This window comes from Homalodisca vitripennis, chromosome 2 (assembly GCF_021130785.1).
Source record: "Homalodisca vitripennis isolate AUS2020 chromosome 2, UT_GWSS_2.1, whole genome shotgun sequence".
NCBI lineage: Eukaryota > Metazoa > Arthropoda > Insecta > Hemiptera > Cicadellidae > Homalodisca > Homalodisca vitripennis.
Genome location: NC_060208.1, coordinates 177011662 through 177030953, shown reverse-complemented (window position 1 = coordinate 177030953; position 19292 = coordinate 177011662). Strand labels below are relative to the sequence as shown.

General features: G+C 33.7%; 1 protein-coding gene across 2 annotated transcripts in view; it reads right to left on the bottom strand.

Moving 5' to 3' along the window:
• The window catches only part of LOC124355084 (regulator of G-protein signaling 20), a 403888-nt gene that overhangs the window by 176805 nt on the left and 207791 nt on the right, over positions 1-19292 (bottom strand). Inside the window, exons 2-3 of one of the 2 annotated variants that reach the window (XM_046806023.1) lie at positions 18923-19107; positions 15008-15016 (exon numbers count right to left, since the gene is read on the bottom strand). In XM_046806023.1, coding sequence (XP_046661979.1) covers positions 15008-15016; positions 18923-19107 — 194 coding nt within the window. The remainder of the gene's footprint in view (positions 1-15007; positions 15017-18922; positions 19108-19292) is intronic. The other variant, XM_046806024.1, reaches the window with a different exon arrangement.

The following is a 19292-nucleotide window of genomic DNA, read 5'->3' as shown; positions in this document are numbered from 1 at the left end:
GTGTGCTGTGTGTGTGTTTAAAAAAATTTTAAATGACTTAATTCGCAATGGATTTAAGTTACAACTTTAAAAATAAAAAAACATGTTTCTTATTAGCTTGGTAATAAAAATTACAAAACAATTTTTTATCTTAGAAAAATAAATGTAACCGAAAAAGAATATTATTGAGCATTATGCAATAAATGTAGAAATGACTTTAATACTCCCTCTATATTGGAAATGTATTTGTTATTATTTTTGAAAAATACGTTATTGCTATACACATACATCTTACTGTACGCGTTTTCTTTTTCTCGTAATTAACTTAATTAATTGTAATAAAATAAATCACTTTAGCGTTTTTAAAGCTACATTGGTTTATATTTTTTTATTAACACTGAAATTAAATAAAAATTTTGGGTTCGAAATATTGGGATTTAATTTTAGATTAGATTGTGAAAAGTCAGGGTAAAACGAACTAATCCTTTGGCAAGTTAGTACTGGTAGTTTTAAATTGTTAGGAAGGCAGGTTGACTGCCTTGAATTGATTAGAACTTGTCTTGTTGTGAGTATTGTTCTCCTGGTTTGATACAGCTGGACCAATGAGAGAACACCGCGGATGTCCTGAAACGTTGGTTGGAAAGGGAAGAATTTAAGCGCCCGCTCATAATTTTCGCTCTTCTTTTGGTTATTTTCGTGTATTAAGTTAATTACAGTGCGTCGTGTTTCTTAAATTTTTTTCCGCGAGGGATTTTGAGGTAAGCACCAAATTTATTGCACGTTTTATTGAAATTGTTTTCCTGATCTGATATTAAATTAATTCTGTTGTCTTTTTTTTATAGGAAAAATTAAATTCATAGAAACTACAGAGCAATCTGAATAACTTATTCTCGAGGAACAATAGAGCATAATAGAATCATACAAGTTACATTTGGTTCATGCTTGCAAGAAAAGTGAATTAAAATTGAACTTTGTTAATAACTTTAATTGAGATTTGGAAAAGTAGTAATTTATTAATGTTTAACTGGAACTGTTTTACTGCGAATTATTAATTGGAAATTAATTGAACTTTAATAATTGTTAGAGTGAGTTGTAATATGAATTGCAGAGACTTGAAAGTTAAGGTCAAATAGTGGAAAGAGAAGTTTAAATCTTTATTTTGAATTTTGAGTGAACTTAGAAGTGAACAATCTTATTTTAGTTATTTCCAAGTGGTATTTCATTTTTATTTTAAAACTTTATTATTTCATTTTAGAAGAGAGCTCTGATTTTTAGTTTGATATATTTGATTAATATTTTTATTTCTTGCCAAAGGAATTTTTAAATTTACTAAAAGGTTTGTCAATTCTTTGTGGAAAATAGAGCGATAAAAATACTGAAACGTTGAACTTATTAATTTGCCAGTTTAAAATAAATCCATTGTGTTATTTAGAACTGTGATTTTTATTTTAGACAAACCAGATAATATTTAATAGTTAACCAATTTAGTAATAAATTGTACTGAATATTCACTAGGAGCTTACTAATCAAAAAATATTTTATATCGTCTTGTATGTCTCATTGATAATTTAAATATTAATACTCTGGAATATTAATACCTACAATCCAAGCTGTTATAATCACCAAATTGTTAGCTGTTTTAAAGCCTACCTGTATTCCTGGCAATACTTCGTTAATATGTTTTTTTTATTTAAAAGAAGATTCTAAAATTCAAAACAGCCATATTAAATCATAATCATATTAATTACTTTCATTGTATAATAAAACGATCAGACATATATTGCATAAATAAATATAGTGCAAATTAGCTCAGGGTAGTGTTTTTTTTTTTAATAAAAAGATTTGTAAAATTTCAGTTAACATCCAATAAACTGAAACAAAGGATTATAGGAGGATCCAACTGAACGAAACAAAAAGGTAGATCAGAGGTGGACTGGCTGCCGTTTTACTTTTTGGCTTTAAAATCAATCAGGGGCCAAGAGGAATCTCTGTACCGGTATCAAGTCTCTTCTACTTTTCAAATAAAATCAAATCGTATAATTGAAGTCAACAATACACATTTCTTAGTAAACGTAAATTATTAAATCGTCCCACATCAGGACCACATTCACACTTATAAACATTCAAGCATTCACACTCCATTCATTCCATACTAATTACACCCACTTGCAGCGCTGGAGTCAGTTTCCTCATCGCGTGGTCTCCCATTTGAATGCCAGAAACTTATCAACACTGTACAAATCATTTGACGTCAACCAGATTTGGGTACGAGGTTTTAACGCCTTGGGCGTTGGGACATTTTTAATTGTTTGGCAGTCTGTTTATAAAATTGACACCTGCCTGTGAATGTAAATGTTCACCGTTTTGTAGATTCTCGAACGGTAGTTATCTCTGCGTCTTGTCTCATATTCGTGTATGTCTAGTCTTCTGGTTAAGGTACGTTAAGAGAAACAAAATAAAGCTGCTTCAAAGATGTAAAAAAGCAGTTGTAAATTGACTCTTGAAATTCAACTTGATAATGCGAATTTCTTTTTTTTGTAATTTGAAAACTCTCATAAAATGGCTGTTTGCACAGGCCCCCCACAATACGATTCCATACGAAAGGTGGGGATAAATTAAGACGTAGTACGTTGTAATCAGTACCTGACTCGGGCAATATTTTTCCAAAACTCTTAAGACGTACACTCCTGAAGCTAATTTGGCACTAACATGGTTAATTTGTTTTTTCCATATCAACCCTGGATCAAGGTGTATTCCAAGGAACTTTGAAGAATTCCTTTACATGAAGAGTTATCTCACAGACTTAAGAACAGTCAGACACACGGGCTGCTCTTGGGCATTTTGACCTCCTAAATAAATTAAGCTCTTCCTTCAACCAATAGGAATCTACGTTTGAGTTTCAAGTCTGTAGGACCCTTACATCAATTTTTATCGAACAGGTGGTCAGGCGAACAGATGGACGCACAACAAAATGATTTCATTGAGTCCTATTGTTTGTTGAAAATGAATTGTTAGGGCAATTCAATGAAGTTTGATATAATTATAAGCCTCACTATATTTTAATTGGGTCATAATTTTGTTAGAATGTTGACTTATTTAATGTAACAATTGTCATCACTACAAATGATGCAAAGTTGCAGAACACTTGCCAAAACCTGTTCACGGTTGAGCAGTTTCGCTACGATATTGTGGCCGAGCTATTAGCGAGAGTACTACAGAGATTTGCCACAGATTGGGTATAGGGATTACATTTATGATACCGATTATATACAGCTGATGAGTTTGTCCGGCAACTGAAGTCGGATAACCAGCAGACTTCAATAATAGCCTAATACAAGCTTTAGTCGCATCATTGCCTCGGTTTATTAATTCGAAGTCATTTTTGTGTCTAAGAATATATTTTGTTAGGGATTATATTGAGCTATGTACATAGAAAAATAAAATATGGTGTATTTTCCAAAGTTTTGTTAACTTGTTAACTGAAACGCGACATTTTGAAAACTGGTATTTGTCCTTTTTTTCGGATGAAAATCCTAAAACATGTCTTTATGTTTTATAGAGTACAAATAATTTGTTGTCCTCTTAGACATTCCTGTTCATTACCATGTATTTGGTTTATGAAAGAAAAGGAAATTTTTCGAACATTTTCTACCCTTTAGTGATGCAAGAAATCAGTACATTACGTTTCGAGGTCTGCAATCTGATCTCTTCTTCAATTATATAACTATGTAACTCAAAACTACAATCTAGGTTTAAAAAAATCGCCAATGAGTTTTAGTTTCTTTCACAACAGACAGTTTTCCCGTACACAATAAAAAAAAACATAAGCAACATATTTGGTCTGCTTATATTTTTGTATCTAAGCATCCTTATCTTTTATATTTTACAAATTCTTTAAAATCGTTTTTGTTTTAAAAAACTAGTTAGACTAAGGACACATTAGACAAGTAACTTTAAGTCTTGTCAGTTTCTTAGCATTACGATTACGTATAGTGGTAATAAGGTATACAAGTTTTGATGGTATACATTCTTAATTTCCAATATCTGGATAGTAGTGTTGGATTCAAAAAGTATTGGAACGAAGATTTGAAGTTACTAGGTTTCTAAACGAAAAATATAGATGTAATTTTAACAGGTCAACATTGAATTATTCTACAAAACAATATATTGCCATTGTCTAATAAAAGGACATCATTCATATTCAAATAATTACCATTCTGCCAAAAATTTAATTTTTACCATATTAGTGAAATAACATAGGAAGCATATTTTTTAATTTGTACAAACATGTTTTTCAGAGTGTTTTGAACTTTTAACCTTGCCATTAATAGAATCAATACATAATAACATAAACTACTTTTATTGATATTAACATGGCTAAAATGTAAATTTCGAACGAGTAATCAATTACATGGTTAATTCTTACATTTTTCTTAAACTCTTCATCCCCTATCCACTAATACATTTTCCTTTCACAGTGAAATGAGTTTAATCTTAAATAACAACAATTTTAATGTTCTTAAGATTTAATTTCAAAGTATTACAGAAAATCTTAACAAAATTTCGGACATCCAAAAATTGAAATTGGATTTATATCCAATCCTTACGTAATCCATTAATCAATAATAACTAAAATAAATTTATTGTATTAATAAAAAACACATACGAATACACAAATTATTTGAATCTAATCTTATGAATATGAAATGTTGGGCCAAACTTACCAATTGTTTCATAACCTAAAATCACCAAATCAATCGCCAAATGATGGTTCTCGACGAGATGATGGTGTTTTGTCCTCCACAGTTAGAACTATGTCAACAATTAGTTATCACGGTAGTTGGTCACCATCGCATGGTGCAAACCACTAAATACATGTGATATAATTACTACCTGTGCGTCACTGCCCTTACAAATATCTCGTATTTTTCCTCTGAAGATCCACCTCCACCCCTAACTCTAGGCCACAGGTCATCTTGGACCTCAAATCGAAGTTAGTAAGTACGGGTCTTCCCTATCACCTGCTACCTGATCTTATTCTCAGATCCTGCACTATGTGATAGATTGAACCCTAGAACATTACATACTCCTTTATAGCTTTATCCTCGGCTTCTTCCTAACTCCAAAGCGGCGTACTATCTCTAACTCAGTCCTCATCAAACTAAAATTACAATCGTATTTCCACCTCAGTACTCAAAATTTTAGGATGTTGTCGTCTTCCTGTCCTATTTCTAGCCAAATTTCCAGCTCCCTTTCTCATTACTGCGTTACTCGCTTAATTGGGTACTGATCAACTCTAACTCGCAGTCGAAAGACAAAATCCTTCTTTGTATTCAAAATGATGCTTACTAAATAAGCTCAACTGGTGAACTAAGTCCACCTTTCCCTCAGTGTCTATCTTTATCGATCATCTCTTTCATAGATTAATCTGACGTACTGCGCCCTTCAATGCAGTCACTACACCGGTGTGTCTCATTATGCCTTTGATGGGATACTATGAGATTATGGAAATTGTGCATCACGACAGTTTCTGTCAGACGGAAAACAAAACAGCGTTGGTTCACCTTCCATTTGATTAGAACGTGAACAAATAATCGAATCCCGACTTGACATTCTACGGGAAGCAAAATAAACCCCTGCTGTTTAGGCAATAGCGATATTGGCATATTGGGATAGGAAGAATAGGAGGCAAAGCTCTATACTTTGCATATACTATTGAAGGTATGATTCTATCTAAGTTTAAAACGACAGATCGAGCCGTGGAATGGTCTGTCACACCACCTTAGCAGTAGCCAATTTGTAAATACCCACTATCACGAGTAAGAACACACCGAGCTCCAATCATTCACTTCTCGATCCATTTAAAACAAACCAACGGCACACATGTGCCATTGAGACCATCCTATATGATGACATTTCAATCTTGGCAATCTACTTAGGATAAAAACCAGAAAATATGAAAACCACGGAGATGAATCCTACTCCCTTGCACGTTGCGGAGCAAAGAGCGACACCACATAATTTAGTAACCATTGTCCCATGTAGCGATGATCTCAAGCGATCTAAAAATACTCTAACAAGCTCAACGCTGCGATACGTAAAAGAAAATATAAATGAGCGTAAATCTCGAATTTTAAAGGAGCTTTCGTTTCCGACCAAGAATAACTGAATGCTCTCACCCACCTTCTTTCCTTCCGACTCCTTTTCCCGATGTGAACGAGAAACCTTGGTCTTCTTAGCTTATAGGAGGCAAGAAGAATAGGAATAATATGAGGCAAAGCTCTGCATTTTGCAATTATGATTGCCCTTGCTCTAAAGCCAAAACTCCACCACCCGATCCAAAAAGTCTCACTTCGACTCAAGAGAAGGACGTTAGACAGAATATTAATTAACGGCGATGATACTAGGTCATGTCCCTAAAAACTGTTTCCACAACAAGGAAAGACAGAATCAATGTCAACGGATTGGTCTGTCTCACGCCACGACCCACATGATAATCGCGTGATCTCTCGGCCGACACTTCATACACCATCGCCCTCTACTCATATATGCCGTGACGTATTCTAGTGGTGCAGTGGCGTACACAGAGACATCCAACCAAGTGACGCAAAGATGACGCGCTTCCGACAAGATAACACGACTATGACGTTCTCAACACAGCCAGCCGTCGTCAAAGCGACGTTGACGCAATTCGATTACTTGAGGACCTATTGTTTCTCGAAGATGCAGCTATTAGATAGAATCCATGTGTTCCCAATGTAGTTCAGCGAGAAGAATCGAATGTAGGACACGGTAGTACTCGTATAATGATGGGCTTTTATGGTTATGGTTTTTTACCGTCTAATGAAGTTGTGGTTACGAAGTTCCTGACATGGTACAAAGTTGAGAAAAGGAGAAATTTTCGTGATGGAGGTGTTATTATGGAGATGTTCTTGCCATCTAGAATTTCCGGCAGTGTCTAGTTAATGTAACTAATCAAAGTTAATATAATCTGTAATGTTAAACCATCTTACCGCATTTTAATTATACATCTATACGACAGAATCAACCTGATGAGCGAAATTATGAGAAACATTTTATTAAGATGTAAAAATATAAATCTTAACAAAATTAAAGTAATTTTTACGACAAATTATTAAAAACATCGTATCTGCTACACACCCTACAACGAGTGTTGTAACGTTGTTAATTTAATCATTTATTTTCCGTCTCATAACCATAACTTAATTAGACGGTAAGTGAACATAAACAAAAAACATATTTAAATAGAACATAAATATCCTCTATATTTCGTCTTAACAGCTATATATATATATATATATATATATATATATATATAGTATATATATAATTTTTATTATATATATATATATATATATAATTTAACTTTATATATACAGGGTGTCAATTAAGTCTGGAACCTCTTTTTAAATTTTTAAACCACAGTATAAAAAAATACCAAAGTTCACACGCGCTTACTGGTGATAGTAACGCATACATCTGCCCAATTACCGACCGGATAATCCCTTTGGGGGACGGTCCACAAGGAGTCAGGCAAAATTCTTAAATAGCAGCATAGGTCAAGTTTGGAATCAAATTAAATGTCTTACTTAGCAGAGTACAATGTCACAAACCGGACTTCAAAAGGTGGATTCATTCAGTAGTTATAGCTATTTGAATTTTAAAACAATTTAACAATGTAAAATTATTAAGTATTACAAGTAAAACACAATTTTTAAGTACCTGTGATCAAAGTAAGTGTTTCAAAATGTTCCCCTCCCCTCGTCTGGTTTGTAAAAGCCATCCACTGCATTTTGAAGGTAGTCACGAGGAAAATCTTGAGCTTCTTGGACTATGAGATTTCTTAGGTGCGCCAAATCTCGAGGCTTAGTACGATAAACTTTATCTTTGAGGTATCCCCAAAGAAAAAAAAATCCAGCGGAGATAAATCAGGGGAACGAGCAGGCCACTCTACTGCACCATGTCTTCCAATCCATCTGCGAAGGAATATTGTATCCAAGTATTCAAGGAGAGCAAAGTGTGGTGGCGCGCCATCTTGTTGGAAATAAAATTCTTTGAAATTGTCGACCAAGAGCAGCTTGTAGTGCAGGAATTATCTCATTTTGGAGCATTTGCTAGATACGAGTCACCATTTAAATTACCATTGATAAATAATGGGCCCATAATTTGATTTCCTGTAATACCTGCCCAAACGTTAAGTTTCTGTGGATGCTGTGTATGACTCTATCTGCCACTTTCACATTCTAACAGTAGTTGTGTTATTGGTAATAATTATTGATTCCTGGCTTCGATTACTACATTGTCAGATGATGGGAGGGGAACATTTTGAACACTTACTTTGATCACAGGTACTTAAAAAATTGGCGTTTACTTGTAATACTTAGTAATTTACATTGTTCAATTGTTTTAAAATTCAAATAGCTATAACTACTGAATGAATCCACCTTTTGAAGTCCGGTTTGCGGCATTGTACTTCTGCTAAGTAAGACCTTTAATTTGATACCAAACTTGACCTATGCTGCTATTTAAGAATTTTGTCTGACTCCTTGTGGACCGTCCCCAAAAGGGATTATCCGGTCGGTAATTGGGCAGATGTGTGCGTTATTATCACCAGTAAGCACATGTGAACTTTGGTATTTCTTTCTATTGTGGTTCAAAAAATTAAAAAAAGAGGTTCCAGACTTAATTGACACCCTGTATAATAATTATATACAAGGTGTTTGAAAAGTCTGGGTACGGCTTAAATATTTTACAAACCATAGCAGATAAAATCTATAAACTTTGCACAGTGTCATATGGCTATGTAAAACTATTTTTCCTTGCTATTACCATGGACATGCCAACCATGGGGGGACGGCCCACAGAGGAAAACATGGAAATCTTAAATTAAATTAGTAGAGTTGAATGCCGCAAACCGCATCTCAAAAGGTTTATCCAATCAGAAATGGCGGGTTTTTTTTAGGTACACATTGTGAAGTACATTATGCGCTTTATGTTTTATGAATTAACATAGTTACACACTAGCAATGCTATTTTATTCACTATGTGAAAATACGATCTTAGAAACAAAGTACTTACTTATTAATAATTTGCAACTAACCTTTTATTTACAATAAATGTTCAAATTGTTCTCCCATTGCAGTTTGACAGTGAGCTAGCCGGTAGACTTTTCAATCACCTTGTATATATATATATATATATATATATATATATATATATATATATATATATTATAAAAATTATATATATATATAATTTAACTTTATATATATATATATATATATATATATATAAAGTTAAATTTATAAATTTAACTTTTCCAAATTTCCATCTGTGCCATTAATGATATATCAGCTGAGTTTTTGAATGTTTAAGTTGCGTATTTACATTTTTGGTTATTTTATTTGTTGTGTTTCTTGTTTTCTTCATATTTATTGCTTCCTGAAGATGTGGGTATTAAATCCCACGAAATATATAGAAGCCTTATAATCTATGTTTTTTTTTTATTTCAATAAGTGAAATTATATATATATATATATATATATATATATATATATATATATATATATATACAGTATAAGTACTAGTACTAGATCATAGCCAGGTGACGTGTCTATAGTTATGCTCTGTGTATAGGATTATGTACTCGTATTTTCGTCCTAAAATGTTTATATTAAATGCTGTTGTTTGGTGGTATGGGTTTTTTAAAAATTAAGTCCTCATTAATTACAGATTAGATTAAAACTCCGAGTACTTATAATGTTTTAGCATAAATTTACAAGTAGCTAATAAAAATAACACGAAATAGATTTGTGAATGTATAGATAGGCATGCATCGATGTTATCAACAAGGTAGGAGTACACCTCACCACGTATCTCGTAACATGCTTCGCTAAGATTGCATGCAAAATTTCAAGTTTGTAGCTCATTTCATTCTAATAGTTAAGACTACATGTACTGATGTTTCGCATGGTGTCGTAATCCGTTTGTTTTTAAATTTATTTATTCCGCAATTTCCTATTACAATTTTTGTTATCTACAAGACCAAAGAAAAATGTTTACTAACACTCGGCCAAATCTCATGGAGTGACACGCACCATAATTGAACTCGGTATATAAGTTCCAAGCAAAATTTAATAGATTAGTTTGTTCTCAAAATATCGTGTGAATAAATAACCAGACAAATAAATAGACAGAATCAACATTAGTGATAGTCTTTCACAACTTTTAGCTACACGAATATTACATGTATATAAGAGATCGCGCATGATTTATTCTCTTTGCTCTTTTATAATTTTCTAAATACACTGATTTTACCTACGATATATAAATTGTACACATGTAACTGACTTTATAACCTTTGAAGAGAGCAATCTAGAATGTCATAACGCAGTACTCAAATTTATTCTCTTGTGAAACAGAACTAAATCCGTGTTACCAGAGTAATATGAAAATGATTACACATACGGACGATTATTATATTTCGGCATCATTCTACCTATCTAGCTTGATTATTAAAACCTCAGGCGAAATGTGGTTATCTACTTTAATTAACGTATTGTATTGTCAATAAAACGTTAATAAACCACTATATTGTATCTCTTTGTGCTTCAATAAAACGTGTTGTTACTTTATTACATAAGATCTCTAATATAAAGTATCTAGTGCTTACGTAATATAAGGATGAAAATAATGAATCTATTATACTTTCTTACTACAAGTTTGGAGTGAAAGGATAATAAGATAATTTAGACCGTGATTATCTTTGCGTTAGCAAAACATATCAATCGAAGAGCTGGCAAAATGTATCTTTTTCTTTCCATCAGTCCACAAAATAGTGTTCCGCAGTAACAACTTTAAATATAGACTTTAAATTTCATTACTCCATATCCAAGATAGAGTTAGATGATGTTGCGTGTCTCTACACTGGGGTTTGGCTAGCGAAGCATAATTGTTCGTAGGAAATCTCTAAAACTAATCGCGCTATAGAGTAGACATTCAGCAGAAAACTTCAGCAAAGCCTGTTATGACACACTTAACTCTCAGAACTTCTATTTGAAATCTATATATTTCATATTTATTATTAACTGTACAAAAAAAATATATCCTGAAATTTTACCTCTAACTCTATGCTATTGTCAGTTTTCTTTCAGAGGAGGTCGATATCATTTTCACCTTTCTCGAGATGGACAGTGCGGCCATCTGCTCACTAAGTTTTAGCTTAGTAACATTTGACTATTTTGCTTAGTACCACTACATTAGAATATGAATGCCTATATGAGAAACCTATTCACTTGTCACTTATTGGTGTTATGGCTTAATATTATACTTAATAAACAACGAATCTTGAGGTTTTCATAAGAGATTTGCAAAATATTTAAATACCTAGAACGTGTCAGATTTACTGATTTTCACGCACTGCTGGATTTGATACCTCATTCTCATTTAAGTTGGCAAGCGGACCTAAGGGATGTTTTGAATAATAATTATTTTTAGAATAATTATATGCTACAATGCCGGGGTATCATTAATCATTGGAAGGGTTGCTAACGTGCCAAGATGAGCAAGAACAGAGCCAACGGGAGTTCAGTACAATTCAATAATTCTTTATTGTCATTAATTCACCAATAATACAAAATTGTAGGACATGGGTCACTAATCCTATTTTTCAGCCAATAAGCTTCTTCACGTACAAAACAATTCAATTAAAAAACATAGAGCCAAACTAAAAGATAAATGTGCAAAAATATATAACGTATTCAATAAATTTAATAATTATACACATACACCTATTTTTAAATATTTTACATCAACTGAGTCGCACACATTTTAAAGGTGCACTCATCATCGTTAAGCTCCGCATCATAATAATAAATAACGCAGGTTGCTGTGTTCCAGGAACTCGCCCATGTAATAAAACGCGTTTAGTATTACATATCATTTCAATTTCTGACAGTTGGTGGCTAGCAGTCGAGTAGTGCCGACGTATTTTGTAATGCTCTGTTATCTCTAATCAAGATGAGTGATTGTGCAGGTTGTGACGAACCTTTGCCTGACACTGGTGAGTTTGCTACATGTTCGATATGCAAATCTCAATTACACTTTCAGTGTGCTGACATTTTAGAAAGCATCTGGAATAGGATGGGAGTAGCAAGGCGTGAACACTGGAATTGTAGTAAGTGCTGTTCGAGCAAAGGTAAGAGGTCTAAGGAGGTTGCTGGCGTAGAAAAACTTCATGCTGAGTTTTTAGCTAAAATGGAGGAAACTATTAAGGCTCAATTCCTGCAATATGAAGAAAATTGTGGTGCCCATTTGTTTAAAAATTATTTTAAAAATTCGCTGGAATATTTTTCTCGTAAGATTGATGACTATGAGATCCACATAAAAAGCTATACTACTCAAGTTAAAACTCTGCAGGATTCTCAGGACGTCTTAGCATATAAAAACATACTGCCTAGAAAAGATATTGGACATATAAAAAAGTAAGTTACATGATTTAGAGTAGTACAACAGAAACATAAATATTCAAATAGATGGTGTGTCGGAGCACAGAAACTATGAGTTGTGTTTTAGAAACACTCTCAGGATTGTATGCGTACCGTTACATGCGTGCAGACTCAAGCACTAAGTCGGAATGCGAAAGAGGATTTGCTGGAATTGCTATGCCGTAAAAGGACAAGGAAATGCGTGTTGTCTCAAGCACTAAGTCGGAATGCGGAAGGTGGTCTGGTGGAATTGCTATGTCGTGAAAGGGCGAGGAAATGCGTGTTGTCTCAAGCACTAAGTCGGAATGCGGAAAGTGGTCTAGTGGAATTGCTATGTCGTGAAAGGGCGAGGAAATGCATGTTGTCTCAAGCACTAAGTCGGAATGCGAAAGAGGATCTGCTGGAATTTCTCTGCCGTAAAAGGACAAGGAAATGCGTGTTGTCTCAAGCACTAAGTTGGAATGCGAAAGAGGATCTGCTGGAATTGTTCTGCCGTAAAAGGACAAGGAAATGCGTGTTGTCTCAAGCATTAAGTCTGAATGCGAAAGAGGATCTGCTGGAATTGCTCTGCCGTAAAAGGACAAGAAAATGCGTGTTGTCTCAAGCACTAAGTCGGAATGCGAAAGAGGATCTGCTAGAATTGCTCTGCCGTAAAAGGACAAGGAAATGCGTGTTGTCTCAAGCAATAAGTCGGAATGCGAAAGAGGATCTGCTGGAATTGTTCTGCCGTAAAAGGACAAGGAAATGTGTGTTGTCTCAAGCACTAAGTCGGAATGCGGAAGGTGGTGTGGTGGAATTGCTATGTCGTGAAAGGGCGAGGAAATGCGTGTTGTCTCAAGCACTAAGTCGGAATGCGGAAGGTGGTGTGGTGGAATTGCTATGTCGTGAAAGGGCGAGGAAATGCGTGTTGTCTCAAGCACTAAGTCGGAATGAGGATTTGCAACTTAGCGAGACACAAGCCACGGGAAAGCGATGCTAGCCAAATAATCGGGACGAGGGGTTACGGCAGAATGACTGTGACATGAGAATAGTGGATGGATGACTGAAAAGAGATTTGTATGGGATATTTATAGTGAAAAGTTTACTGAAAACTTAAGGAATTTATAGTGCAAAGTTTGAATTCGAAAGTGTTCTTTTTTGTGGCTTACTCAACCAAATAGTTCAGCTTTTCAATTATTGTTGTAGATAATATAAGTTTAAATAATATTTCATAATCATGGTATGTAGTCATGGTAATACGTTACTCATTGGTCTTTATATTTTCCATTATAATAACCGTTTTTTATTTAAAGAGAAAAATTTCTGTATTATTTACTAAACTGCTATACCTAGCGAATATAAAATCAAATTTGTTGCAATAATCGTCTTTGTAGCACCAACTTTCCTACAAGATTTTGTTTTTTTCCGTACGTGATTACACATTTTCTGTTACAACATCTATCGTTATATATTTTTAAATACCACTGTTCAAGAAGATTTCAATAAGGAGTTACGTAGGAGTTTGAGAACTATACAATGATGTAGTAACAGACATAATAATTCGAGGAGTCTGTTGTTCGAGGGAAATAAACACCTTGAATAGGTTGTATGGGCGCTGTAATTTAGAATAATAATAATTAACTTGTTCTCATTTATAATGATCATATAATCTCTGATCAATGTTAGGATGTTGGAAATGTTGGGGTATATAACGTTTTCTGTAGTATAGCATAAGCACTTAATAGTATAGTAGAAACAAAAGGAATACGAGAACAGCCGTAAATTTCAACCAAACGTGACAAGATTGTATTTTATGTGGTCTGAAGGATTTTGTAAACTCTACTCACTCAAGTTTATAGTACCTTTTCATGTTAAAATTACCAAATTCAGGGCTGTATATTCCTTGTTTTTGCTGGGCGTTCATGAACTACTAGTTCAGTCAGTCAGGACACCTTATATTGTATAATCTATTTCTTTCATCCAGTTTCTCAGTTCCCCGAAATGTAATCGCGTTTCCTGTTTTGAATGAACTTTTGTAATACCTGCGCTCCTATTATCCTTGGTCCTGTACAATCTGTATTATAGGACCTATATACTAATATATAATTAACTAAAAAACTGATGAAAAGATATCTATAATTTTCTTAATAGTTATCAAGGATTTGTGTTAAAGGGTTACAAATATATATTATTCTTAACTCGACAAACACCCGTTAAATACGTAAGCGGATGTATAATCAGACTCAGTTAACCATATACGGAACCCTTAAACTGGTGACTTACAAACTCTAAGGTGTTTTTCGTCTAAAAACCTCTAAAACATTGTTTCGTCTGTTGATCTCTAGACTCCATGTTGTGTACTGATGCGGTGCAAATCGGCTCCTTTACAATCAACTTTCTTAAAAAGGTTTGTAAGCTTTATGAGCCCATATAAAAATGGTGTAATACAAAAATGCCGCAAACATTTAAGACGTAAGACACACCCAACAAGCATTTAAAACACATAACATTAATTGATTACACTCATTCGGTGGGTTACTCACCATTTGTTCCTATGAGAGCAAAAAAATGCAAAATTAATAAACAATGTACGTATTATAAATGTTACTTCCACAAATAACAAGCTTTCTTGTATTGAATGTATTTCAATGCTAAGAGGTAAGAGGTGAGTTAATAAATAATTTATGTAACATTTTAAATATAAATAGTATATCAATACAATAGGAAAGCTGAATAACAAAATAATATTCTAACAGGCATGTTTGCAAGTTTTACAACAATAATTTATTACCAGCACATAAAATACGGTTTGTTAGACAGAAGTAACGAGATACTACAACACATTAATGATATAAACTATGAATGTGTATTACACTAAATGTTTTATATACTATATCAGTTTGTATATTTTGATTACTTGGCATTACTGTAATGACAAAGTAAGCCTACGTATGAAATGTAGGGTTTGAATGTGTGGTGAAATACAAGGAGCTTACTCGTAGTATTAAAGCATAAATTGTCTTTGTTATTGTTCTTCGTGATAATTATTAAGAACTCGTCACCAAGAACGCAATATTTAGTAATTCAGATTAACCAAATGTATTTTTTTAAAAAATTGTTTTTGACGGCGAAAGGGTTGTGAAAGTAACAGGATATTTTTTTGTAATTTGGAATTTATTATCAATGCAACATATAAGAGAATGATTTATACGATGAGGCATGTCCAACCATGTAATTTTGCTGAGCGTCATTGAGGGCTGATTCAATTTCTCTTCAGTTTACCGGAGATATAAAAATCATTCTATCTGTCAGTAATGAAATGGGCTTTAGACGTGAAATTTTTCAGTGGCCCTTTGCGAAGTCTATTACGCGACACGTGGTGTGGCGTACCCCTACGTTGTTGTAACTTGGAGTGTATAAATATGTTAGTTGTGTATCTAAAGAAGAGATCAGATAACAGGTGTTGCTTCTTTTATTTGTCACTGATGACAGTAGCCTCTTATAATTTGTGACGTTTCACGCACACATGGTTTATTATATGTGTTTCTCCACTGTCATCTCAATATTGCTTTAAAGTATTTTTGGTACTATACAGCCCTATTCGAATCAAAAAAGGGCTACCTCCATTACATTCGTGCAGAGGCGTTTTACTTTCTCCCAATACCCCCACCTTGCCTTTGTTTGTTACCTTCAGGGTAGTAATTTTTAAAAATCCGTAACTTTAAAAATCTTCACAGACATTCAACAAGTCATAGTGGTGACTTACGCACTCTCAGGCATCGCCTAACATTCCCTGGACTCGAGATATCATTTTCATAACCCTTTTTGTTTAATATTCTTCCGGCGAAAATAAAAGAGTGCAATAATAATCTAGGAACTTTAAGAAAAAAGTTCAGAAATTGCTGTTTTTCTGTTTAAAATTAAGAATTAGATCTATCAAGATTAGCCATTGTCTATTATGTTTCAAATAGTATAATGGTAAAGCAGTAAGTACATACACTATTTACTGACCTCTAAGATATGCATCGTGTATGTGTTTGAACCAGAAATAAGCAATATCTGTTGGCGTATCACCAAAAATGTCACTTAACTTCATAAACCTTTCACTCGACCCTTAAAATTGCAAAATGTGCCATTTAATGCAATTTGATTAATTAAACTGAAGAATCAAGTCCATAACGGTTCAACTAAAAAAAAGCTATAACGGTTCATTGTATAACTAAAAAAGAAGTCAATAATTACTATATGTGACAAAAGACGTAAAAGCGCTATGTTTTTATATACTTCCAATAAAATGATTTATTACAAATAAAATTTGATGCAAAACGATTCATTGAAGTTTGTTACATACATACATGTGACTCCTCTTGATAAACTTCCAAAATCTTAGCCGTATGAAACTAAAAAGGGATAGCAATAAAGCAAAAACAAGAGTATTTTTAAATGCTCTTCTTTACATATACGAGATAAAGGTGGGAGATAAAATGGCAAAACTAAAAACAATCCTTATCTCAGTCAAAAGTCAGAATATCTCAAATAAATTTTGATATGTATTTTCTTTGGAAGCTTTAGTAGAAACCATTTGATTTGTAAACTGCATGTATTGTTAAATAAAACAGTTCTTTAAGTGGATTTTAAATTAACAAGAAGAATGTGGAAGTGGAAACAAAATTTTTATGGTGAGAGTTTGAATTCAAAACAAGAGATACGAGTATTTGTTTAGTTTAATTTCAATGCAGTGAAGCTTTTTAGTCTACGATAGTATTTTTGGCTATATATTTTCGGATTAACTACAATTAACAGCTTAATCGAGTGGTTAAAGTTTTAATTACTTGACGTTTTACTAACCACGTCAAAATTATATGTATGTTATCATGAGAAATTAATTTTTCTAATTAGGAAAATACGTTTCTAGATGTGGCGGCCAATTGTAAGTAAGCCAACATCAGTAAACATTATAATCTTTCCTCAAAGGAAATTACTCAATATTTTAAGTTTCAAAATATGGATCAACAATACTCAATAGCATACAACGATATCGAGGACGTACTGCGTTTAGTAAGCTCATGATGAGGGTGATAGTTCCACCTCTTGCCACAAGAGCGCAGGCAACTACACAAGGGATCTGCTTTAACATGAAGCGTACTGTGTTTAGTCTTTACTCGTAGTAGTTCTGAAAATATCTACCCGTCGGAAACTAATGTTCCTACGAATTAAATAATAAATTTCACTAATCTTGTTTTTCCAGCTTAAAATTCACTATTAAATTACCATCTTATTTTCTGAGAATCTAGAAACTTATGATAAAGAAGATATTTTAGTTCCTTCGAGAGTTTTAATAACAGTATTTACACGATCCAATAGGCCTGTAAACTGAAATGAAATTTACAATTTTGTGTATGGTATTTAATTATGTAAATACAATATTAATAGCATTGTATTACTTACCAAAACGGCTATTCTAATTCATATTAAACAATTGCCCTCTAATTATGGAAGGGAAAACTTCATTTTCTTTTGTAAACCTTGGGTTTTTCACTGTTATTATTTTTACTAATTAGTAACTTTCTTAGTTGCATTACTTTTATATTTGGAATTTCAAATTCAGTTTTAGTTTTATAGGTACAGTAGTTTTCAAAAATATTCAAGAAAGAATTCTAGACAGTTACATAGTTTAAATAATTATTCTTTACAACTGTAACGAAAGTTTTAAGGTTTATGTAATAGTTTGAATTTACTACTTCCGGCCATTAAAATCTACCTCCGATTTTAAGTGTTTCCGGCAACAATGGTCTGTCACATGTGTCACACCTTGCTAGGACAGCTGGATGATTTAAATTAAAAATTTAGACTTATAAGGGATTAAAGCCCTTTGAGTAGTAGATCTTCATGACTAAATGAGAATCACATTGACAACACAAATATGATTAGATTTTCTATAATCCCCATTTTATACTTAAAGGTGTTGTTATAATGTTTTAATTGGAACCTTAAACATATTTACATGATTACAAGATTACTAAAAATATTACCTTAGTTAATCATAATTTTATCTTAGTTCATTATGCCCGAATGATGCGTACTTTCAATATAAAAAAGAGTCTCTTATATGTGTCGATCTTAACGAAACCCGGTAAATCCATTATTGGTATTGCCCTCTGGGACCATGCCAGGTTTAAAATCGAAGGATACATTGAGGCGAAAGATGCAGATGGGCCGTGGGAAGGGAGAGTACAAAATACTGAATATACTAGTGGGTCGCGAAAAAATTCAAATCGACAACGGGTAGATACAATGATTTCAGGAACTTCAAATGGAAAAACTCTACACTTTGAGGGATTCCAGCGATGTTTGCTATTACAGCTAACTTACTTTCATTATTTATCTGTAGACAGCCCAAACAGAACTATTAGGCAGAAATCGTGATGAAAATGAAGAATTTAAACGTTGATACCTACCAGGAACAACTGCAACAGCAGCACCAGCAAAAACAGCAGGGTTTGTTTGGCCTCTGGATGCCGGAGCCAGGGGGAGGAGCTTTCATCTGGTGGTGGGGAGGAGTGCCGTGCAGAGAAGTGGCACTGCCGACCCGCAGCCGACAACTTGAGTTGTCTATGCACTCACTCGACACGGCAGCCGACATCTGCAACAACGCAAGCAACTTTGATAAGCTTTCTGGGCAGAAAGAGGAACTTTCATCTGGTGGTGGGGAGGAGTGCCGTGCAGAGAAGTGGTACTGCCGACCCGCAGCCGACAACTTGTGTTGTCTATGCACTCACTCGACACGGCAGCCGACATCTGCAACAATACAAGCAACTTAAATAAGCT